The sequence below is a fragment of the Strix aluco genome, chromosome 1 (genome assembly GCF_031877795.1).
Source record: "Strix aluco isolate bStrAlu1 chromosome 1, bStrAlu1.hap1, whole genome shotgun sequence".
In the NCBI taxonomy this organism is placed as follows: Eukaryota; Metazoa; Chordata; class Aves; order Strigiformes; family Strigidae; genus Strix; species Strix aluco.
Window position 1 is genome coordinate 41,527,580 of NC_133931.1, and position 24,127 is coordinate 41,551,706.

The following is a 24,127-nucleotide window of genomic DNA, read 5'->3' on the forward strand; positions in this document are numbered from 1 at the left end:
GAAATTCCATGAAGAGGTTAGCATAACTTAGTCAGGAACAGATGCTCTAACACTAGTCTAATACCCTTTTTTTGCAATCAGTTTCACTGATTCAGTAGAAAAGGAGAAACAGTAAGTATCACAGATCTTGAGTTTAATATAATTTAGACACTGTCCCATGACAGTTTCTTTAAAACAGAAAAAGCAAAGGAAATATAGTTTTCATGAAACCACCAACCAATTGGCATGCTGCTTGCAAAATTCAAACTTGGAGAGCATTTGCAGTGAGAACCTGTAAGGATCTGCTGTCATTTCAGCTCTATTCAATATTTCAATAAGTGATCTGCAAGATGCAATAGAATATATATTAAAAAATCTGGTTTTCACCAACCTGGGAGCTAGAAGACAGAATTAGATTTCAAAACCAGTTTCATAACTTGGATAAATGTCTAAAGTTAGCAGGATGAAATCAAGGCTAAGGCAAAATATTATACCCCAGAAGAACTTAAATGTACAGCATAAAATGGGGAGATCTAGGTGGCAATATGTTAGAAATGATTCTGAGTAGAAGTTTCTGTCACAAGAAGAAAAGCAAGTTATTTCTGGGATGTATTTAGAGATGTTCCTCTCAAGTAATACATGGGACATAATTACTGCACTCTAGTTGGTGTTGATGCCTCAACTGGACGCTATAAGGGGCCTTATAACTTAAGATAAAGACAAAAAGAATCCTGAAGTCAGACTAAAGCTGTAATAATTATTTATGAATGCAGTCTATGAGGAAAGTGAACAAAATTGTTTAGTCTATGAGATGTTATACATATCTGCACATATAAACAACTGTATAAGTATGCATCTATGTATTTACACACACATACTTATTAAAACATATGTGAACAACATAACAAATATTGTCCATTTCCACTGGGAGTTTAACAAGGAATGCCACAAAGAAAATTCAGGTTGAATATTGGACAAATACCTATTCATAAATGCTGTTAGACATCTGTACAACCTACAAGTGTTGCAGATTTCCTTCGAATTGATTAGACAAACAGTTCTTGTGGATGACATCACTGGTTTTCAAACTGTGATCTGCTGCCTCCTTAGATTGTGTGAACTACTCCTAAGAGGTCCCTGAAAGACAGTTAGCAAAAGCAAACCTCTCCTCAGTATATACACCACTTCTCATATTCATGTTTATGGGTCCACAAACTGAAAATGTTTGAGTAACACTGATCAACATATACCTGATTCAGCCTCAGCACAGATTAGATTAGACAATCTCTTGAGGCCTACAAACCTATCAATCTTTTTACTCCTATCTGAAAAATTACATCCCCTCTGTGAATCTTTTTTTTTTTTACTTATAAAAATGCAAATAGCTGTATTTTTCTATCTCACAAGAGATTGAGTCAGTAAACACATTATAAATTGCTCAGATACAATGGCAGTTATATGAACCGAAATGTTTTATACGAACTAAGGGATTTTATTTACCTCCCCCTCCACAGAGGTTTTTTTAGGTTTTGAACACCTGGCAGAACTTCACCTCCTGCCCGAGCAGCATCTGTCACACACATTACAGGCAGAAGGAAATCACTGCAATGGCATTGTATTTACAACTTTTATTTAAATGCAAGTAAATAGACCCTTTTGCTAGGTAATAAGGCGTTCGCTTCCCTCTGTGCACACACGAAGACGATTTTCGGCCCGGGCATTACACTCCCTGGCCGCCCCGGGAGGAGGCCGGGCCCACCGTCGCCCCGGGCCCCGCGTTTCCACACCCAGCCCCCGCTGCCGTGAGGCATGGACACGGGTGGCACCTCCGTGCCAGCGACAAGAGAAATAAACAGGCAAAAGCTTTAAGAGAAGGGATGGCGGGAGGGGTGTGGGTGGGCGGCTGCGTTCCCGTGGTGAGCCCCCCCGCGAGGCAGCCCAGCGGCCCCTGCCCAGCCCAGGCCTCGTCGGCCCTGAAGGGCCGCAGGGACGCCGCAGCCCGGGCGAGGGCGCAGAGCCCTCGGTGCCGACAGGCTCCCTTCCCCAGCGGCCTATGCCACCTTCCCCCGCCTCTCCGGCGGTATAAACGGGGCGGGCGCCGCCGGCCGGGCCCGCCAGACCGGCTGCCTGCCTGCGGCCGCGGGCCAGCCCGCTCTCCCCGCCTCCCTGAGTCGCGGCACGGCCTGGCCTGGCCTAGCCTGGCCTGCACTGCTGTAGAGCGGCACCGAGGCCGGGCGGCTCCATGGCTTTCATCCGCAAGCGGCGGCTGGAGCGGGAGCTGTACTCCAAGGAGAGGTGAGCAGCCCTGCCCCGCCGGCCCCGCCACCGCGGCTCGCCCTCGGCCCCGGGGCCGGGGAGCCGCCCGCTCCCTGGCCGGCGAGGGGGGCCGATGCCGCCGTGCCCCGGCTTACACACACCCACCCACCCCCTCCGCCTTCCCCGGCCTGCCCCTTCGCCGGGGCGGGGGCGGCGGGGCCCCCCGGGGCGGGGAGGCGGAGGGCCCGCCGGGGGGCCGCGGGCGGCGGGGCCGCCTCCAGGGAGACAGCCGGCCCCGGCGGAGGGAGCGCCGGCAGCGGAGGCCAGATGCTGTGCTGGGCTTCGCCTTCGTCGGTTCTACTGTTTTACTCAGATAGCTAATGATTGCCGAGAGTTAAGGCTGACGAGGCTGGGAAAATATGAATGCTGCTTGCCTTGTATATACTGCCTGAAAATAGCATGTGTAGATTTTTATTTATTTGTTAGTTCTCAGTAGTGGCATGGAGTTGCAGCTCTGCTTCACTATAGATGGAGTTTATTATTTTTAATCCTGAACATTATAATCAGTGTATTGTCAGCCCTTTAATTACAGACTCTGTGATGGTTCTTTAAAGTGTTAAATTCAATTAGTCTGTTCCTGCTTTCTGACTGTAATCTCTATTTTGTGTTCCTCTGGCTAACTGAACGTACAAGAAAGGCTTATCACACGTGCTTGAGTATATCCTGAATTTACTTTCTTATTTTTGGCTAGTGTCCTGCTTTCTTTTTTGTGTCTTATCTGCATCTGGCTTGTCACCAAGTTTCAACCCCCTTTTCAATCTTAATATTGCCATGTAGGAAATCTCTATAAGGTGAGAGTAATATTACGGTCAGTGCGGGTCACACAGTGGAGGGACACGGATGTCTTCTCTGGGGGGAAGCAGGGTTCCCCCTTTGCCTCCCTCTGCAAGAACCAAGGGGCCAGCAGGCACGGGGGCCGGACAGCAGACGGGTGCTGTGCAAATTCCTGATGCTGCCGGTTACGCAGCACAGTCTATTGTTGGTGAGAAAACCCCATGACAAAGAGCTTGGCTCACTTTGTCCATATAAATTCTGATTCATAGCTATTCAGCCTGGAAAGCCATTACGGCTTTTGAAGTGTTTTTGAAGTACGGACATATTCTCGATCACTTTTTGTCTTGTATGTCTTCTCCCTGTTGCTTTTGGGTGCTGCTGTGGTTTCAGTTGTGTATGAGGGGCTGCAGGGAGAATGGATAAACTTCCTGTGCAGAAGGAAAAGAGAAGGATTTAAAATTTCAAAGTAAACATCTTAAGTATAGGAAAAGCTAGAAGAATGACTATATTAGCTCTGTTATGTATTTATTGTGAATAGTCTCCCTTTTTTGAGAAGCTGAGAAAAAGGCCGGAACTCATCAGACTTGTCCCAAAGAACCCAAGGGAGATCTAAATCTTTTCTAAAAACAAAACCCACATGTCAATGTCTGTCAGCATTACTGATCTGCAGTTATTGAAAGTCTCTAATGAGAAATATTTTTCTTTGCTCATATTTGGAAGCATTTTAGGATGTTATTATTTGAGTTAGTAATTTGAGCACTTCATGAAAGATGAGTCTTGTTCTCATTTGCACTGGTAGCTTTTCCTATTTAAATATCTGTAAACTGTTTTCTCTGTTTCTTCCCCTTGCCTAACAATTGATATTTGTGTGAAACAGAAGTAAATTTGTAGATATTTTGTACCCTATATCAGGTCTTTCCCCCTCCCTCTCTTCTTGTGCTTTTCTAAATTAGGAAATATTAAAAACATATAAGTGATTTAAAAGGTTTTGCACTCTGAAATATCAAATGAGAAATACCAAATTCTGTCTTCTGTTTTCTTTATAGTCCTGCCTTAAAACAGTTCAAAAAAAAAAAAAAAAAGCTCTTTATATCACTTGATTGAAAGGATAGCCTCTGAAAGCTTTTCTTTTCACCTTCTTGCTGGGCAATTGTTAACAGAGATACCAACTCCTGCTTCAAAGCTTCTCTTGATTTATGTCATTTTGGTGTAGTTATTTCCTAGTGAGATGAGGAGGACTCTGCAACTTTGTGACAACTGCATTTGGTGTGTAGTTTGTTTTTTGGGTTGGGTTTTTTATTTTGTTTTTTGCTATCGTAGCTTGCTTTCTACAAAAACATAAGCTATGAAAGTTCTGGTTAAGAGTACTGTGAAACTTCATAGGTAAAAAGTTAATCTTCTTACGCAGTTGCTTTAGGGAGAGAAGGAAGATCTGATCAGTTTTAAGAGGAAATAATTTTTTTTCAGATCACTTAACTAATTAGTTGGACTGCTTTAATGTCTGGTTACATTAATCTGCTTTTCTGACTGTATGCAGTTTTCCAGAAGAAAACAAGAAAATACTGAAATGTCCTGTGTGCGCATACTGAGAACAAGCAGCAGGTTTTACTTTACATGTGATTAAACAAATCCATATCCCTACTGAGCAGGGTTCATTCTGGCAGGAATTTTCCCTTCAAATTCTTCTGTATTGATAGCTATTTTCACTTTGCCCAGGTGTTCAGACTAAAGAAAGATGAGATATGTCCCTTTTTAATTAGTGTTGTGTGCATGCTTACATAATTTAATCTCTAAAATATTCAGCATTCATGAGTAGGAATCCTTTTTTACGAACAATTTTAGTTGCAAAACTTAAAATTAAATGGTTTAGTGTTTGGCTCAGGTTGTTGCTCTCTTTACAAATTGAGTTTTTGGTTCTGTTGGTGGTGTGCCCAAAGAGGGCCAAGTCTAATGCTTGATACAAGGGCCCTTAATAACACAGTTCTGCTGGTTTGTCTTGGACGCTGCTCGGCCTCCTGTTCGAGGGGTGCATCTCTTCTGCTGAGAACGTCAGTCACACGAAGCAACCCATTGGCAGCATGTAGGACCTGTGGATGGATCTTTCTGGGTGACAGTTGCTTGGGCATTTGGGCATTTTTATTTTTTTTAAATCTGTAGCCTTATCTTACTCTTTTGGGACAAAATATACATAACAAAGGTTTTTATTCAGACATCAGCAAATGAGTCCTACAGCTGGCCTATAGATGCTTTGCTCTCATTAGGAGGAGGTTTAATTTTAGAATTGGTTTTACAGAGCTCTGGGCTGCTGCTGATTTGGGCTGGCCTGCTTTTTCATCCCTGGCCATGTCCTTCTGTTATCAGGATTGCACTTCCAGTATTGGGTCAAGTGATTGTGCAGAGTGTGTCGCATCAGCCACTTGAAACCCTTGTGTCCAAGTAGATTTCCAGCATGTGCTTTCCTGATGAAGTGATGGAAATGTTAAGGATTCAATCACAGGTTGAGAATTTGAAGCAGGATCAATGGGGTGCCTTCTCTGGGTGGTATAAACAGGATTTTGCCAAGACACTCGTTGCTGTGCATTCATTCCTGTGTCCAATTTGGACAAGTCCACTGCTTCAGTTGATAGGTGACATTGGTATATAAAATAAGTTGTGTGTTTGATGGGAGTTTTATTTCTTTTTCCCCTCCGTGTTGTTGGATCTCAGATGAGATCTTTTCAAACTGAAGTGTAGAGGGACATGCACATCAAGCATGTTTTAAAATTCTCAAGTAGACTAATCCTGATACAACATACTCTTTATTTGGATAATATAGCATCTTGGCAGGATTTATAAACCCCAGGTTATAGTTTGTAAAGGGTGATTTGCTTCTTTGTTGAATACTCTGAACAATGTTTGGAATGTTTGGGTGACATTTGGGTTCCCAAACCTTGTGTATAGGGGATGACATCATATGAGCTGAAGTTTTGCAAGTGTTTTCGTGGTACTTAGTGTCGTGCCTGGTTTTCCTATGCGTCTTGGGTGTGTTCTTGACTCATATTCCTCAGCCCTTTTCTGAGTAGCAATTATACGGGATTTTTTCAAAAAAGGCAAAAATAAACAAGTCACTTTCAACTTTGTATTTAGAAGAGAGAAACCAGAGTTCTTCACTGCTTTGTCATTTACCTCTGTCACCCTTTCTGCTGCTGTAGATTAAGTTTTGTTTTTCTTGGCAAGGTGCTTGCCTTTCCCCCCCGCCTCCCCCCCTGAAGCTGCCTCTCAAACCACAACTCATTCCCTTCACAAGAAAATACCTTCCACATCACTTCCATATTAATTTTTCAGATTTTCTCAATATAATTTTTCTGGGACAATACAAAGACAGGAATTTGAAATAAATCTCCAAGCAAAATTATATTAGCATGCTTCAATTTACCTCTCTCCTTAAGTGTAGGTGTTTACCTTTTAAGCTCAAACAGCTCATACGCTATTAAAAGATTAACCCTTTACTCCACCAGGTTCTGTATATCTCTAACACTGTGTGGGAATTGAAGATGTTCCAACACAAAAGCTCTTAGAACCTTCATTAAAGTTGTCTGGAGGGTCTGGGGGTGTGTGGAGGTGTGTGTGACTACATTACACTGATTATGTAGTGCTTCCCCTCCTGCCCCCTCAACATACACTCCCAGACAGACAGACACACACAACTGTGACTGAACAGTCTTCCTTCCGTTTCAGACCTGGGAAACTTCTTACGTTCTTTAAAATTGGCTGGGTTTTTTTTTTTCAGCTATGTGAGTTGTTATAATAGAAGATGTTACCTTACCTAGAATGTTCTTCTCCCCACCCCCCTCCCCTCCCCAACTGCTTCTGCTGTTGATTTCAAATATAGGGTTTGCATTAAACCAGGGATGTAACAGCTTAAATGCTCTTCCATCGACTCTAAAGGTCAAGGGTTTACTCTGGTGGGAGTGGTGGCTACCCATTTATTTCATCTGGGAAAGTGAAACTGCCTCTTTCTCAGCCTCTCTGACAGCTGAGCTGCTTCACAGGCTTGCTGCCTTCCAAAGGGTAGGGTCTCCTTCCTGGCCACCTTGTTCTTGTCCCTGACCCCTTCATATTGTACCGTCTCTGGTATGTCATGTTCCCTTCCACGGACTGGTTCAGGTTACTAAAGCTGTGCAAAGCTGTCCTGGGCAAACTCCACAGCTCTGAATGGAAGCTTGTATTCTGATCTATCTGCTAATGTGACAGCCTTTTCAGTCAGAAGTGGATGGTCTCCACAACTGTAAGTAGTTTCATTACAAGTTGGTGGGCTAGGTTGGACCAGTGAAGCTACTACAGCTTTCTTTTTCTTTAAATTCCAGTTTTCAAATGATCATATGTATTAAGAAAATACCATCTTCTGAGAAGTTTTCTGAATGCCTGTTTGCTAGTGGTGAGACTTTGAGGATAAAGACCAGACTGTTAAGAAGCTGTAATACTATGCATTGAACATCTTTTAACTCTCACCCCTAACAGGTACTTTCATGGAGTTTGAGCTTTCTTTGAAAATCTTGTCTGTCTCTGTCATTTTTGAAATAATGCATTGTTTTTTTAAAAAATACTCTAGTATGTTAAGTTCAATACAAGAGAAAGTAGTAAATGATCCCTGAAGACGTGGCCGTGGCTTAATAACTTCATCAGTCTGTTGTGAGCTATTAAATAGCATGGTGACCACAAACTTTGTGAACATAAACCTGGTAAATGTGTTTTCATTAGGAAGCCAGCATAAAAATAACCTGTAACACACTTCAAGGTGTGAGTTTTATTGCTTGATTTAAAAGCATTTTGTGTCAATAGATGTTTGAGTCGCTTTCCAAGAGAAGATATAACATTGCCCTTCTCTAAGTAGATTTTTAGTAAATGCCGATTAAATCGTTTATACTTGGGAAGTTTCAAGTAACAATTGTGTTATACATTTTGAAAATGTATTAAAATGAACCACTTCCTGATGCTAAGAAAAATATCTTAAACTTGATCCTTTTCTGTTTGCCTGAAGCAGAATAGTTTCTGATATTTGATTATCACAGTATTAAAGAATGCGAAGTTTGAGAGCAGCAGGCACATGTAGAAGATCCCTTTGCTTTTTTTATTAAAAAACACAACTGTTTGTGTTAGAACCAGAACTGTTTTTATCAGTTACTAGTTCTTGCTGATAATTTAAAAGGACAAAGAAACCCCCAACTTTTTTGTTTTAGATATGATGGTATTTTTGTACCTTTCCTAGTTAATACTTATGGTTTGCTTTTGGGGAGAAAAATTACAATTTTTTGATAGGTTTCTTTATTTTTTGGGAGGTAACCAATTGCATTATTGAAGTTGTCCAGTCCTCCTCACTGGAAGACCAGTTTGCCTGACTAATTGCTGAGGTTGAGGTTTTTTAATGTCTTGGGGTCAGACTTGAAGGCAAGGGAGGATAGGCTGGGAACAGACTGGCTTAGTCTTACTTGACTTGACATCGGTTTTGTGATCCAGGCTGTTCTTCTAGGGCAGTGTGGTAAGTCATAGGCTTACAGCATGTGCTGTTAATTACTCAGCACAGTGAACAGTAGAGCTGCTCGGTGGCTGAAGACCAAAATACAGTTCTCAACTGTTACAAATTTAATCAGTTTCTTATACAGGGTATCATGCATTCTCTTCCTACTATTGTTTGTTGTTTTTTTGGTGTTATTTTTCCTTCCTGTAGTGCTCAGAAGAATTAAATTACTGTTTTAGATCTATACTGTGTGTACAAATTCCTGTCATAAGACTACATAGCAGTTGATAGATATAAATTTTGTATGTCAGTTATCTTGATATCATAAGTGTCTTTGGAATACCTTCTTTAGCTCTTTGGAAGACAGTCAGCCTAAAGTCCAACTGCTTAATTGCATGTTGAAGATCCCCATTGCTTTAATTATAATAGCTACTGTGATTGATTTCCTATTTTTTCAGGCCTTCACAACACTGTGTTTGCTTACTCATGTATCATACCAGAGACTGATCTGTTTCCTTGCTGTCTGTAAATGCTTGTTAAACCTCCTGGCAAGCCTGAAGTATCATCCTGTGCAGTGATGGTTCTCAAGAGGTACCCTGTACTACAATAACCATCAGTGACTCTACTTATTTACGTGGAAGAAGTCTGTTCTGTGAAGTTAAAAAGCTCTGACTGTACTCTAGTAACACCTGATGAAACTTGACTTTTCCTTTTTTTTGACAACCCTATGGATTATTAACGCAGACTAATGAAATTTAAATACTTAAGCTTTAAGGACTGAGTTGAGTTGAGAAATTCCAGAAGGTTATTCCAGAGATCATGCTTCAAAATCTTCAAAGCTGGTAATTAGCAGTAACTGGAACTGGTCTGGATTGTTTTGTCAGTAGTTGAGATGCAAGTCTGAAAATTTTGGTTCCACTTATGGTATCATAACTAGAATTTGAAAATGTATTTGTGGAAATGAAGGTAAGACGGACTATTGTCAGGAGCAATTGAAAGAGAACAGCAAGAGAAAAAGAGACATGAAAAGCTCCAGGGAGCTGGAACACATTGACAGTATCATGAAAAAGAGTTAAAGATAGACTTGATATGTGTATGCAAGCAGTTGGACTCCAGAAAAAAGAATAGCAATATTTCATCTTAGCTAATGATGTCTTTAATCATATGTTCTTTTGTGCTGGTGAAGAAGCAGATGGTGAAATCATGTGGTTTTGAGGGGTAGTTTATTGCCACGAAAGGTGGAATTTTGAAAGGTGAAGTTTTTGTGACAGGATCTTTGGACAGACTGTAAGTTCATCCCAATTGCAATGAGTGCTTGAGAAGAGTAGCAATTGGTGATTGTATTTGTGGAGATGTGATGTCTAGCTCTGTCTGCCTGCAGAATTGACTCATAGCAGCCTGAAAATAGAGGAAATGGAAAATAGAAGAAATGGACTTGCAAGTAGGAGAGTAGCAACAAGTACAGAATTGCTTAGAAGAGACTGCAGGGCCACCTGGAACACTTTGTAGAGAGTGTGGGGGCAAAGATAAAATGTGGAAAATGCACTTGGCCTATATGACATACAGTGTTTAGAGAAAAATGCTTTGACAGCTGCCAGCAATACAACCTTTTTTCAAGACAACAAAGCTGAGAATGGAAAGTGGCATGAGGTTACAGCACAGGAGGTCACTGGTCTCCAGCATGGAGCTCTACAGCGATGCTGTCTCTGTAAAACTGGGTAGTGAGTAGTCATGTGGAAGAGACACAGAGAGACTGAAGCAAAAGGGAAGACTGGATGCTGCTAGAAAATATTGTATTTAAAAAGGAAGAAATGTACAATTTCCCACAGTACCTATCTAGCTTATATGAAGAGTTATTCTTGAGTTATGCATAACTTGTCTGTTATCTTTTTCATGAAATCATGAGCAACCTGGTCTAGTGGAAGGTGTCCCTGCCCATGCAGGGGGGTTGGAACTAGATGATCTTAAGGTCCCTTCTAACCCAAACCATTCTATTGTTCTATGATCTGATTCATTAGGAGTGAGGATGATACCAGGGAAAGTGTACCTCAAATCCTTCCCAGTAGCCCACAGCTTCAGATTTTGGGAAGGTGAATTGATGCATAAGGTGTTGAGTATAAAGTTACAACAGTTTCTAGGGGATGGTTATCCGGAAAAATTTGAAAGAGAATTCTCTTGGTTTATGTACTTCAGCTTATGTAAGCATGTTACTGTGAATAACAGAGCCAATATTTTGATGTAAAAACATGGCTTATCTTGAATATATGAAGGATTCCTGCATTTACCAAAAACTTAAGAGGACAGTCCAGTAATTACCAGTGCTGCCAACAAGTGAAATTGGAAAGAGTATAAAGACATGGGGAGTTTGTCAAAAGAGTAGGTGGAGACAAAAGAAAGAGCCCAAGAATGAAGAATTTCAGAAATGAATTCTATCAAACAGGCATTACCAGTTGTCTTAGAAGAAAAATTGTGGGACCATGAACATAATTGCTGTGAAGCTCATTTTTCCCTATGTCAATATTATCTGCCCCCTGATGAGAGAGATTTTTTTCAAACAAATCTGGGTATTACCTTTGTTCTTAACTTTTTTTATTTAAATATTTTGGCTTGTGGATAATAAGCTCAGTGTGTATGCTTATATATACTAGAAATAAAAACATTCTGATGATGAATTGGTTTTTATATATCCTAAGGTAGCTTTATTAAAAAGCTTTTAATCAAAATGTGATACACTTGCTAGATCTGAGTTTGCAAAATCTCAGGTATTTTAAGTTTGTCCCAGATGATTTCAAATGGATGATGTGTTGAAAAATGGAATTTAATGGTAACTGTGGAAGCTGCTTTGGTTTCATACTTCTCTTCCCTCTTAGCTTGTAGACTGTTCCTAGTGAAGCTTTTTTTCCTCAAAATGCTGGGCTAGACCTTCTGTTTTAGCTTCCAGAAGGTGAGTGATCAAAATAAATATGGAAAGAATGATTTGGCTCCTTCAAAGGCACCAAGGCCTCAGAAACTTGGAAATTCAGTTTACACCTGTTGGTAGGACATGTTTTCTTAGGTGGCAGTAAGTTTTGAGAACAGACTTCTATGAGAAATGGAAGGCAACTGAAGTTATGTCTTCTGAGAATGGATATGTGAAGGCAAAGTCCTAAAACCCCATTGGAAACTAGAGATATTTAAGAACGATACAACAGCAACTGGGATAGAGGGTGAAGAGATTTTTTGAGACTTGTGTTGAATTTTCTTAGGGAGTTTTGTATGGTGTATACTGTTCTAACATATGTTTTCTAACATTTTAACATCAGGTGTTTCTTAATGGCATCATAAAATATTGGTTTTCAAAAGAGGAGAGGTAAAGATAATGCATTAGTACAAAGTGGCTTGGACACAAGCAGTTTTGAGTATATAGACCCACTGTTACTTGTAGTTACAGTAAACCGTTATCGTTATGTTCTGTTTAATATAACAGGTGTAACACAAATCTTACATGAACAAGATGTATTTTCCAATAATGCTGTTTTTTCCACTGTGAAATATGCTTTCTTAACAAGCAGACTATTCAGTACAGTCAGTTCATTTTGTGAACTCTCGACATGTTTACTGCTATTTGAATACTGCTCTGGGAACACTTGGTGTTTATTAGCATTGTCACAGGCATTTCTCATGAAGCACATCAGGAACACAGTACAAAAAGCTCAAAGTGTGGATGTGAATAAATACTAAGTACTTCTGCAGATCAGACCAACGCTGCAAATAAACAAGCTGTTGTACTTCCAACTGAAGTGATACAAGATGTTTCTGTTCCTCCTGCTGTGCCATTCCCCACAGCTGAAATGCATAGGTGACCGTGTGTTCACCCTGTTAGTAAAGTTGGTGAATTTTAGTCACTTGCAGCAGTTTGAGTCATTAGAGAACAGAGTTTCATGTTCTATCTAATCTAGCCTATTTGCATTTACCTCATACCAGCACTGGCAGTACTATGATCCTGCAATTAAATACTTTAAAAGACTTCAATCTTTTGTTGTTGTTACTGAGGTTTGTTTGTCTACTGGATTAGTCCATAAACAGGCTTCCTGTGGTGTTGAACAGGCACTGGTGCACAGGAAATGCAGAAATGTGGTTGGAGTGGAAGGTAATGCTTCCTCAGAGGGTATCCATTGAGTGGCTCAGCCATGTTTTAAAAACTGTGGCCATGTTTTCACTTAACAGTTTAGACCAATGTAGTTTGACTTTGCTTCAGAAAGATCTGATCTCCTCCACTCCAAGAGATTAGTTCCTGCCCCTCCTTTTGTGTCGTTGCATATTTTGACTGGCATATGCTGATCGGGACTGAACTAGTGTTTGCTGGGGGGAAAGCCTGCCTGTGTTAGGATAGTTCCCACCTGAGACATATGAACAGAATCAAAATATCTAAACTTATATGTGTTGGAAGATCATCAATCGATCTTCATGTGTACACACATTTTCCATATGAGTTTCTTCTTTAAAAAAATTAAATTAATTCACTCATGGGGTGTGGAGCACAGCACAAAAATCAGTGAAGGCTTCTCAAACACTTGATATATTTTGTTAAGAATACTAACTGTTATAGTCTTTTCTTTTTGAATAAATAATTTTTATTTATTTGTAGGTTTTCACTGCTTCTTCTTAACCTGGAAGAATATTACTTTGAACAGCACACAGCCAATCATATTATAAATAAAGGTTGCAGAGATGAAAGGTACAAAACTCTTAAATACATTCATTTACTGGAATCTTTCTAGTCTCATGTATCTCTAACACGTACACAACTACTTTCTTTTTAATTGTTCCTTTTAGAAAATTCAGAGGCTCTCTAAAAATCTGTTCGAAGTCAATAATTTTTGAACCTGATGACAATATCCAACCCATTATCAAGGTAAGCAGTGCAAACTTACTGTTTCTTGGTAACTTAAGATTCTTTTAAAAAATCTTTTAAGGAGTATGTATTTTTATAACTTGCTGCAGATACCACTGAGAGACTGCATTAGTATAAAAGCCCCAGAAGATAATGAAGCAAATAACCCTTTCACACGGTATGTGAATTTGAGTTGCTGTATATATGTATTTAATGCCTTTTAAAGCTGAAACTCCCGTCTCTTCAAGTATCTTATTTACATTTCAGGGATACATCTGGAGGGATTTCTGTTCTGTGTAACCAGGTAAGACCTGCATTTAACAGATTCTTGATGTATAAACGAGCAAGGTTATGTTCTTTAATGGTGTCTTTCTTGAAGCTGGAGTCTTAGGGTGGGGGATTAACTGGAAACAAAACTAATTAGTATCAAAAATTTAGCATTAATGTGAAGCTGTTGATGCTGGAAACTTCAAACTGTTAATGACTTCATTAAGTCATTAAATTGATAAAGTGAACTTTTTGCACTGTGCATTTTATAATGGAGCTTAGGGCAATTTTAGAGTTGAATGAAAAAGGAGAATAGACTGAAATTAAACTGGTTATTAATCATCTCTGGTTTGGTCTTGCTGTGTTGGTTTCTCCTGCTTTCTGCAGTGTGTAGTGGTAATGTCAAAGCTGTCTTGATCCTTGCAGTTCAGCTTTGTGAAAACATTGGACTGTGCTATACATCGACCAAATAATTTTCAGTAGCTGTTCTGAAACATTGGGTTCAAATTCCAATCATGAGTTGTGATTTAACTTGGATATGTTCATACTTAATGTTAACTGAGGGAATATACTTCAAGCTTTGATGAATTGCAGCTGATAGATGTTCCAAAGCTGTAAAAGTTTCCAAAAAAAAATGTTCATATTTTCATTTCAGGAAAGAACAGAGATGAGGTGGGAAATATCCTTTTAAAGATTCTGGCATCTTTGTAAAATCTGTTTTTAGCAATTTTGATTTAGCTAAAATTGATAGCGTTGCTCAGTTAAGTACTGCTGCAGTTTAAAAACAAACTCAAACATTTAGTATTATGTATGTTGGAGAAGTTTGTGGACTGTGTTAAAGTAATCAGTATATTTAATTTCATCTTGAAACTGCTTCTGTGAAGAGTAATGTGTAGTCAGGGTTTCTTGTGTTGACAGTTTTCTTGTGTTTTGAGTGTTTTTTTTAAAAATGTATTTCTAATTGTTCCATGCAATTGTTCCACCATACATCATTAGTATATGTTCTGAAGAAAAATTATTATAAAAACATTTCATAGGAGAGGAGAATTAACTTTTAAAATGGCAAGTGTGGTTAGCACCTCCCACTCCCTGCCCATGTGTAGCTTGCCAGTCATCCTCCTGTCTCTGGGGAAATGTTCTGAAATAGTGGGGTGGCATGATAAATGCTGGTATTTTGTATAAAAGTCATAGGACTATTGAATGTGAAGTACTCACTAGTTGTACTTACAACAAATCATGATCTAATTATAAATATAGAATTCCTGCCCTGTAGGAAAGTGTGGGTACTGAATAATTGGAACATCTTAAACATCTTTGCCTTTTCAGGCTCAAAAAAGCTTGTTAATGCATAGCTGGATAAGAAGTTTTGCTTTACATGGCAGGCAACTTAGAAACTAATGGCTATAAAATACAGCAAATGGGAATAATAATCGGAGATTATTTCAGTATGTTTTTCTCAAGATAAAATTGGGGAAAAATCCTCCAAAATAGGAAATGAATACAGTATGCTAAAGTTTTTGGTCTGATTACATTCTCTTTTTTTTTTGCTTGCATTGTCTACTTTTTCATGTAATTTGGGGCTCTCAGTGTAGAAAAATGTTTCATTGTCCTACAGAAGAGCAATCTGAGGGTAAAGCAGGTGTCTGATTCTTATTCTCCCATGGCCCGATTCAGGTCTGTACATGCTGATGTCAGATGAAAAGCACTAATTGTCATTATTTTTTAATGTAGCACTTAGAGGCATGCTGAGCTTGTAAACTTCTAAGCATACCACTCACTTTCTTCTAGCTGGATGGTGCTGTGAGTGATTGTGTGGTGAAAGGCAACTCTGTTGTCAGCCGGTGGGAAGTGGGAAGGCTGTATGTACCAGCCAGAAGGCTTCTGGCTAGAGAATGGTACACCATCTGTTCTTGCAGGTTTAATATTTGTTCTTGGTTTGAGGCTGCTGCCACAATGCCTGGGAGTGTAGAACCACAGGTGTAGTGCTAAGCTGTAGGAAGCAAACTGAGGCACTGGAATCTGTTGATCTGCCAAGTCTCGAGGGCCATGGAATAGAAGACAGTTGGTAGTGCAGCCCAGTGTGTTTTGTGCAGTTCAGAACCAATCCCGAGTCTTACACTCAGGCCTGAAATTTAGCAAGTTTGAGCCTTCCCTAGAAGGAGCAAAGCCATGACTTATTTCTGGCTTGTCTACTTTCAGACAGCAGATAGTAAGGTGATATCTACAAACCAGTGTGCTAGCAGTCAGGTCTGTCTATAGGAGTTGTGAGAATGTTGTGAAAAAGGAGAGTATTTTCATGTGAGTTTTGGGGAGGGAGGATTCTCCCGGATGTGAGAATAGCATCAGAGAAACAAAACTGCTCAAAAACATGCTGTTAGATGAGAGAGGAAATCTGGTATTCATAGTGGTTGGAACTGGAAGCGAAATGTTCAGCAGTGGAAAGGAGTTCATTTGAGAAGGTTTACACAGTAGTTTATGTTGTGAGTTGCCACTCTGTGGTAATTCCCATCAGGACAGAAGCCTGAGGGTATGAGCCACCAGAAGGAAAGAAGGGAAGAATCTTTTCATTGAATGGGATTAGACTGATGGCTGTGTGTATTGGCTTTAATGTTGCAACTCCCTCAAGGTCATGTGATTAGAATAAAACCCCACTAATAAACTACATAAGTAAGCCTCTGAACTAAATTGGACACTTGACCCTCTTGCAGTTAGCTGCTCTAAAAGGTCATTGTTTTTCTTCAGTTTATCTGGGGTAGCTAAAGCAGGGTATCACAACCCAGTGTTTCACTTGCTTAAACAGCATTCTTAGCTTTGTCTTTATCAGTACTTTCGGTTTATTTTATTATTTTTTTAAGGACTGAAACTGTAACATCTCTTACTCTTTCAGGTTTTTCTCATTAAAGAAAGAAACATTATTGCACCTTACAAAACAGTAAGAGTAAGTGTATATTTTTTTGCTATTTTTAGCAAACAAATGTTTTGCAGGGATTTATGTTCTCATTTCTGAAAGAGTAAGATAATTATCACTTGACAATTATGACAATAAAGCTTTAAAAAAAAAAAAAGTAATTGTGCATATTGATAAAACAAGTGTCAGAATTCTTCCATAACAGGTTTGTGATATTTCTTGGAGTACATACTGCAGACTTGATACTTTACCTCAATGTGCAACTCTGTGGGCTCAACAGTCAGAACTGTCAGCTGGCTGCTAGTATTCAGTGGACACTGCATCCTGGCTAAATGGCTTCTCCTCAGTTCTGCTCACACCTGAGATGAGAGATTGCTAATTGATATTTCCCAGCTGAGTGCTTCACAGTTCAAAGACATGGCAGATAAAACTGCTCATAGCAGAAATCAGAACGAACTTGTGGTTGCTTTCTGCTTATGGGGTAGGTCTGCTGTGATTCTGATCCTGGAGGCATCAAGGCATAGAAGTAAGGGTTTTTCACCTGGAATGTGGGATGGGTTAAGACACAAACACAAAATGAAAATGCTATCATTAAACACCATATTTGCCCAAGAATTGAAACAGACAGAATTATATTTCTCAACGTATTTGTTCAAGTAATAAATTTCAAGAATGATGGAGTCCATAAATTTGTGTTATTGTAATGAACAGGAAAGAGGCAACAGATTATCTCTGTTCTCTCAACAACTGTTTGGGTTGGTGTCATATTAGATCTGTCTCTAAGCTAGGATTTTTTTCAAAATTTTCTTTGTTTATTCGCTTTATGCCAGTAATTCTTCATGTATTGAACCTGTTTTCTCGTCTAGTCCTTCTATTTTTCTGTTTTGCCTCCATGTGCAAGCTTTTTTAAGTATCATTCAAATAGCACGTTGCCAACATTGTGAAAAAGAATCAAAAGGGCTATTAGAAGGCTTTTCACTTTATTTTCTCTTAAGTTCTCTTAAAATATTCCTGAGAGTTAACCATTACAATTTACTTCACAAAAGTGCAACTGTGTTTCTGCATATTGAAACAAAAAAATCTAGTTTGTCTTCAATCATTTCAGAATTTTTTCTGTTGCTAAGTATCTTCTGCTTGAATAGTTACCGATTCCAGGTGCATCACGGAGTGCTGGAATTTGGTAGTACATTTTATCTTCCATGTCTTGCATTGATTGTTTCAGATCAGTTACAAAATACTGAGCTTTTGTCTTTGCATATGACTGGAGAGCTACAGAGAGAACTGCTCACAAAAGCTTTTCTGTTGTTGGCTGTAAGCAAACCTTGCAGACCATCCACTAGGTTTTCTGAGCGCAGTGCTTTCCCTGTTGAAGGAAAATGGTGCTCTGGGTGTAATGTTACAAGGCTTTTATTTAAATTCTACTGAATTTCTTGTTTCCCTTTACTCCAGCTCCATTTGCTTCCTGAAGCATGCTTTCCTCTTGGATTGCTGTCAGTTCAGCTCAGATCACATACATTACACTGGAGGTCATCTAGATTTCCATGTCTTCTTTCCTTCAGTTTTAAATTAATCCAGTTGTATCCACTGATCAATGTATTGATGTAGTCTAACTGATCGCGCTTTTTTTTTTTTAAGTCTAGTGCAAGAAATTACAAAACCTACATAAATGTGTTGATACAGTTTTATACTAGATTCAGGTGTCATCAAGGGATCCCACCACCTTTGTTATGAGTTATGTGTAAGAGTTAATACCACTTGATTCATGCACATACTTTTAATATACTTAAGTCAAAACCAGAAATATGTACTATGAAATGACACTTAAGAAAGCTGGGAAAACTTTGTAGGGGAAAATGAACATGCCACATATGCTGGGTGATGTGTTAGTGAGGTTTTTATAAATCACTAGTCAAAACAGGTTGCGATTGGGTTTGGGATCTCTTCAGCTCAAAACTGTTTATGTAGAGGAGAATGATAACTTTTATAGCCTAGTCTTTAAAGATTTGATGGGCTGGTCTCTTTTGTCCAAAAGAGATACAGTAGTCATTTAAATGTTTAAATGTACCATGTCATTGGCTAATTCTATATTTACATATGTTTACCTGATATTAAAATAGAGCAGGCACTAGTTCTACATTTACTGATGTTTACACTATATTAACTTGTTCACTTCAAAGCTGTTGTGTTGTACTGTAGTAAATAACGGACTAAGTATTGCACAAAGAGCTTACCACAGGGCTCTTGGAATGTTTCGGGTATACTGCAGCCTTTGATAGCATACTTTGACCAGGTTTTAGAGTATTTTGATTTTAGTTTTAATTTTTTTTCACTGAGCTTTATTTTAAACTCATAAATATGCTTTTGGTTTTAGGGTAGAACAGAACACTTGTTCCAACTGGATGTTGCTGGGAAACTAGGAGATGTTGTGCAAACTCTGCATCAGGTATGCAGTTATTTAATATCACTACACAATTCATCACAGCATCTTTTTTGATATTTAATGGAGAGCTTTCTTTAAATATTTATTCTCAAGTTGAAATTCTTCGAGTATCTATTTTTAAAACGTAGCAGTTGAACGCAGCATCTAGTTCTGACAGCTGTTGTAAGCTACCCATATTAGCTTTTACTATGCAGGGTGGTAGTATACAGACAAAGTAATAACATGACAGTGACAATGAACAAACATGCCCTACTTTAAAAAGAAATAATAATTGCTCTTTTAGTACTCTGTCACCAAGAATGCTAAAGCCCCCCCCCCCCCCCCCCCCCAGTTTCTATTGACTTCTGAGCTGTGTGGGACATCTTTGTGCTAGTTCACTTAAAGCTCATTGTTCTTTAGCTTTACAGGGCTTCTTGTCTAGATAAGATGGGAGATCAAGCTGCTATGGTAGGTATCTGATTCATTCTGATACCACTGTTTAATAATAAAATTCTAACTGCATTTGAATCGTAGACCATATTAATGTTTTTTTCCCTCCACATTAGATAACTGCTATATTGCAATCACGCTTGGCTAGAACTTCATTTGATAAAAACAGGTATCTTTCTAATCACTTTCTACTGGGAAGTTATTTTCAACTTGTTTGTTGATTAATCTACTGCATCAATACTTAATAAGTGCTTGTTTGGGACAGCATAAGTTCTCCAATTCAGAGAGTTACCATCTTTTATATTCTGAACCATCTGGAATGGAGACTGGGAAATTCTGGGTTGTGAAGATGAATGTGTTACTTTTTTTATCTCTCCAAACTGTTCCGTTTATCTTTGAATTTGTTGCAAATTGGGCATCAGTATATGCCAAATAAAGTGCTGTATAGAAAAGTCAGCTAGCTTATTGCTCTGAGACTGGTGCAGAATGTTGCAACTTCCCTTTCTGGAGTGCCTGTTAAAGTAGAGGTCTCAACAAAGAACTTTCTTCATGTCTAAAATAAGCTTAGTGAAGTCCCCATTCTGATGTCCTAAGGTTATAAGCTGACCTAAAACCTTTCTAAAGGACTTAAGGGTAGCTCTACCTAAGTAAGAACTGGAGGTAAACTTACTCCTTTTCTTCACTTGTAGATTTCAAAGCATTTCTGAAACGCTGCATATGGAATGTAAAGCAGAAATGGTGACACCACTGGTGACTAATCCAGGGCATGTGTGTGTTACTGATGCTAACTTGTACTTCCAGCCTCTTAATGGATATCCTGTAAGTGCCTCATAGATGGTCTTGCATACGATGTGAGCACGCTGCCCCTCTAGTGGACAGTTTTCATTTTCTGTATTATTCCTCTTAAACGCACATGGAGCACATCTACAGGAAGACTCTATTTTCAGTTGTAATCAGAAGCTCCTTAGTTTTCCTGTGATCCATGCTGCTCTATTGCATTCAGTGTATCGCTACTTCTGAGGCTTTATTCTGTGCTAACTTGCTTAAATTGACCTTCTACTGACAAAGCACAAAATGTCCTTTGCTCATTCTCTATTGATATTTAAAGATCACTTTTTGTAACTTTCATTTAAGATAAATTTCTTAATCTTACTCTATGATGCTGTTCCTACCTAATGAGAGCTTTATATACATTTAGCTTATATAGGAATATCTTAGCTAGGTTTTCTATTAAACCCATCATTTCTTTCTCTAGAGGAAATCTGAGTGCATGTCACAGACAGATTACATCTTTGGAACTTTGTCACAGAAATAGCAGCGATATGCTAATAGTATAAGTAAATAAAGCTAAAATAGCACTAATGTGCTAAAAGTATGTCCAGACAAGGAAAGTGTGTTTCACAGCTCAAGATGACGAAATGCCATTCAATTTCCTTCCACCAGGTGGTATCATTGGCAAACAGTTTGCCCAGAAGCCCAATGGCTTTCTTATTTTTAATACAGTTTCTTGTGTTCTGCTTCTCTCTTGCATGATTATTATAACTGGTGACAGACTCTGATGATAATACACTGTTCTTTATTTATTCCTAAACTGCTTTGCTACTCAGACAAGAATCAACAGCAAAGACTCTCTTTAACATAACTGCTTAGCATCACTGTTCCACTGCTAAAATGACATGGATGGATTTTCTTTTCACATTGTTAGTATCTCTGGTCAAGAGAAACTTCAGATTGACTGGAGAGGTTAATGTAGAACATGTACCTTCTAGAATATCTCCATCTTTTCTTCCCCCTCCCTCACCCCACACAGAAACCAGTAGTACAAATAACACTGCAAAATGTGCGTCGCATCTATAAAAGAAGACATGGGCTAATGCCATTGGTAAGCTCAAATTTTACAATTTTTTTTAATGTTTTACTGTATATATTGTTTCTTAAAATAACCAGCTGAAACTGTGTGCATCATTAGGTAAAAGCTACATGTTTTTAAAAACTCTGGTTTAAGTAGTGAACAGCACTCAAAGATCCTTTCTGGTTTTTAAGTGGTTTAGTTCCCTGTGTTGTCAAAAAGATGAAAATGGGAAGAGTGAACTCTGTCAAGGATGAAAAATTTCTTTCATAAGCAGTCAGTATAGGTGAAGGGAGAAAGGAGTACCTCCAGGGAACAATTCATTCCATTTATCTCAAACACCTATCTTGGGATAGAATGAATTGCTCTCTCATGGTGTATTTTCTCTCTGGATTGATTCATGGAGGGAGCTTGATCATTGCCTCAGATTGAGACTAACGTAGAGTGATGAGTCTCGCTGTACATGACTGAGGGGTGATGAGAGTGCTAACGTGAAACCTCAGTTGTATGATTTCAGTGTTTGCACTGAAATTTCAGTCTTGAACAAAATTTTTGTCTCAAAACACATTTAAGCTTAAATAGACATTTAACTTTTTGGCTCACTCCATTCACTTAGGACAAAAAAGTGTATTACCTGTGCTTAATCAATCCAGACAGAGCCAATCTATGGACAGCTGTAAAGCTATTTGCTCAGTTGGGTGGAAACTGAATGCTTTTATGATTGGAAATAGGAAGGATCAAAATGTTAGACTTTGTGGGTAAAACTGCTACCCAGTTTAGAATCTTGAGTTTTAGATCTTAGTAACTGGAATATTCTGTTAAAAAAACATGAATATTACAGCTTGTCAGTAATTGCTCTCATTTACTTTTTCCCCTCCCTTTAACTTTTAAGGGACTTGAAGTATTTTGTACAGAAAATGATCTATGTTCTGACATCTACTTGAAATTCTACAACTGTCAAGATCGAGATGAGCTCTATTTCCTTATTGCAACATATATAGGTTTGCAGTATTTATTTATTAATGTAGTCTGTAGTACCTCATGAGGGGAATTTGTCTGGGTTTTGCTCTGTTGGCTTGTGGGAAGATTAAGAATACGGATGTCTTAGTCTTAAAAATTTTTGATAGAAGTAAGCAAAGTTCAGAATGAATGTTGCGAAGTTGCATATATTCTGTTTGTGTTTGGAGAGACGAGTATGAAAGCTGAGATAGCATTATTGAGGTGAAACTAATTATCTTGATTTGCAACTTGATATGCACTGTCATTTAAAATCCTCCCCAAGAAAACAACATCAAAGCAAACAAACAGATGAAACCAACCAACAAACAAAAAAGACCCCACAAAACACTTTGTCTTCAAAGCAAGGGGTAAATAAGATCCACTCAGCTAAATTATGTTTTGCTAAAAGAATATAGACTGATTTGTGGGTGGATCCACCTGGCCCCCCCTTACGTCCAAGTAAAAGTCCTTTGAGAAAGTTCCTGTAATGGATGGATTTCCAGTGCACACACAAATACCTGAACTTTCCTCAGTCTTAGCAGTGGTTGATGAAAATTATCATTCTGAAACAGTTAAAGTCTTATTTCTGTTAAATCTTGTATGCATTAATTCATAGAAAATTATACATATCTTTTTGCAGATCATGAACAGAAGCTTTCTAAAAGGCTAGATTGTGTGCTGGAAAAACAAGGGGGAAAAGTTAATAGTTTTTCTGTAATGCTACTACAACTGAAACATTGAAACTCATGTTTACTGCCAATATTGAAAGTGTTTATATAAATTGTGTACTATCTTGTTACTGTACCAGAACTCTAGTTCTGTTTTAATGAATTTGTCTAAATATAGTTGATGTTTTCCCCACTTCACAAAGAAAAGTGGTAAGTCCACAAAGGGGAATGATCACTTCTAAGAATTGTTCTAGTCTTTTTGATTTTCCTTTTGAAATGGAAACACATTCTGACATGATTTTCTCTGTTATTGAAATAACTGCATGCTGTTACCCTGCTTCAAACTTTGTTTTCTGGATAACTTTCAGAGATGAAATTTCAAGGTGCAGATGATGATGTTATTGTTGGAACTTAGAAATAAAAAAGGATGAGCCCTTTCTCTAAAGGTGTTTGTAGCACCTCAGTAGCTGTCTCTGACAGCAGAAGATTCTCTCTTTGAAGGTGCTAGCACTTTTTACTTGTAGAATTTAAGGTACTAAATTGAAGGGAAGGTTGGAATATGTTTTTCCAGCCTATGCTGAGCTAAAATAGCCATATCCTAATCTGAATTCCTTTCCTTCTAGTTATAAATGTAGTGATAATATTTGAATAAGTTGATGTTCCACAGAAATCCTAATTCTTTAGCTTTGTGTTGTAGCCTTCAGCAGCAAATGGTGGTAAAAGGTATTTAAAGACTTTTAGTAGAAGAGCAGCCTGTAACACAGATGCAGTAAAACAAGCATGCAGAAGTGTGCCATATCATGCTTTGTAGGGCAAAGATGTGGTTTTGCTGTGATTACGTGATGGTTGGGTGGTTTCTTGACATCATGCCATGGTTGCAGTCCTTCAGTTCTGCTCTTTCAGGCACTTGCCAAGGTGCTGTAAACTGAAGGAACAATAAAAAAAAAAAAAAATCAAACCCCCTCCCCATGCAAAACTACCACTGCCACCCATTTCTCTCGATAAACCTGCCACAAACAGAACAGACTATGATAATAAAGAAACCTTTTTAATTTCATTTTAAAGTGGAGAGACAGAATGAAATCAATATTCCCAGGTCATTTTATTGTCCAGCAGCATACCTTTGTA

At 38.7% G+C, this 24,127-nt stretch overlaps 1 protein-coding gene across 4 annotated transcripts in view; it reads left to right on the forward strand.

Moving 5' to 3' along the window:
• Positions 1-1,899: 1,899 nt before the first annotated feature.
• NSMAF (neutral sphingomyelinase activation associated factor) overlaps positions 1,900-24,127 on the forward strand; it is a 38,967-nt gene continuing 16,739 nt past the window's right edge. The window contains exons 1-12 of one of the 4 annotated variants that reach the window (XM_074818666.1): positions 1,900-2,274; positions 13,194-13,283; positions 13,382-13,460; positions 13,550-13,617; positions 13,707-13,743; positions 16,594-16,644; positions 18,986-19,057; positions 19,454-19,501; positions 19,600-19,652; positions 20,173-20,302; positions 21,294-21,365; positions 22,225-22,333. In XM_074818666.1, coding sequence (XP_074674767.1) covers positions 2,222-2,274; positions 13,194-13,283; positions 13,382-13,460; positions 13,550-13,617; positions 13,707-13,743; positions 16,594-16,644; positions 18,986-19,057; positions 19,454-19,501; positions 19,600-19,652; positions 20,173-20,302; positions 21,294-21,365; positions 22,225-22,333 — 862 coding nt within the window. In that variant the 5' untranslated portion in view covers positions 1,900-2,221. Of the gene's footprint in view, positions 2,275-13,193; positions 13,284-13,381; positions 13,461-13,549; positions 13,618-13,706; positions 13,744-16,593; positions 16,645-18,985; positions 19,058-19,453; positions 19,502-19,599; positions 19,653-20,172; positions 20,303-21,293; positions 21,366-22,224; positions 22,334-24,127 lie in introns of those variants that run through there. The other 3 variants (XM_074818659.1, XM_074818675.1, XM_074818685.1) reach the window with 3 other exon arrangements.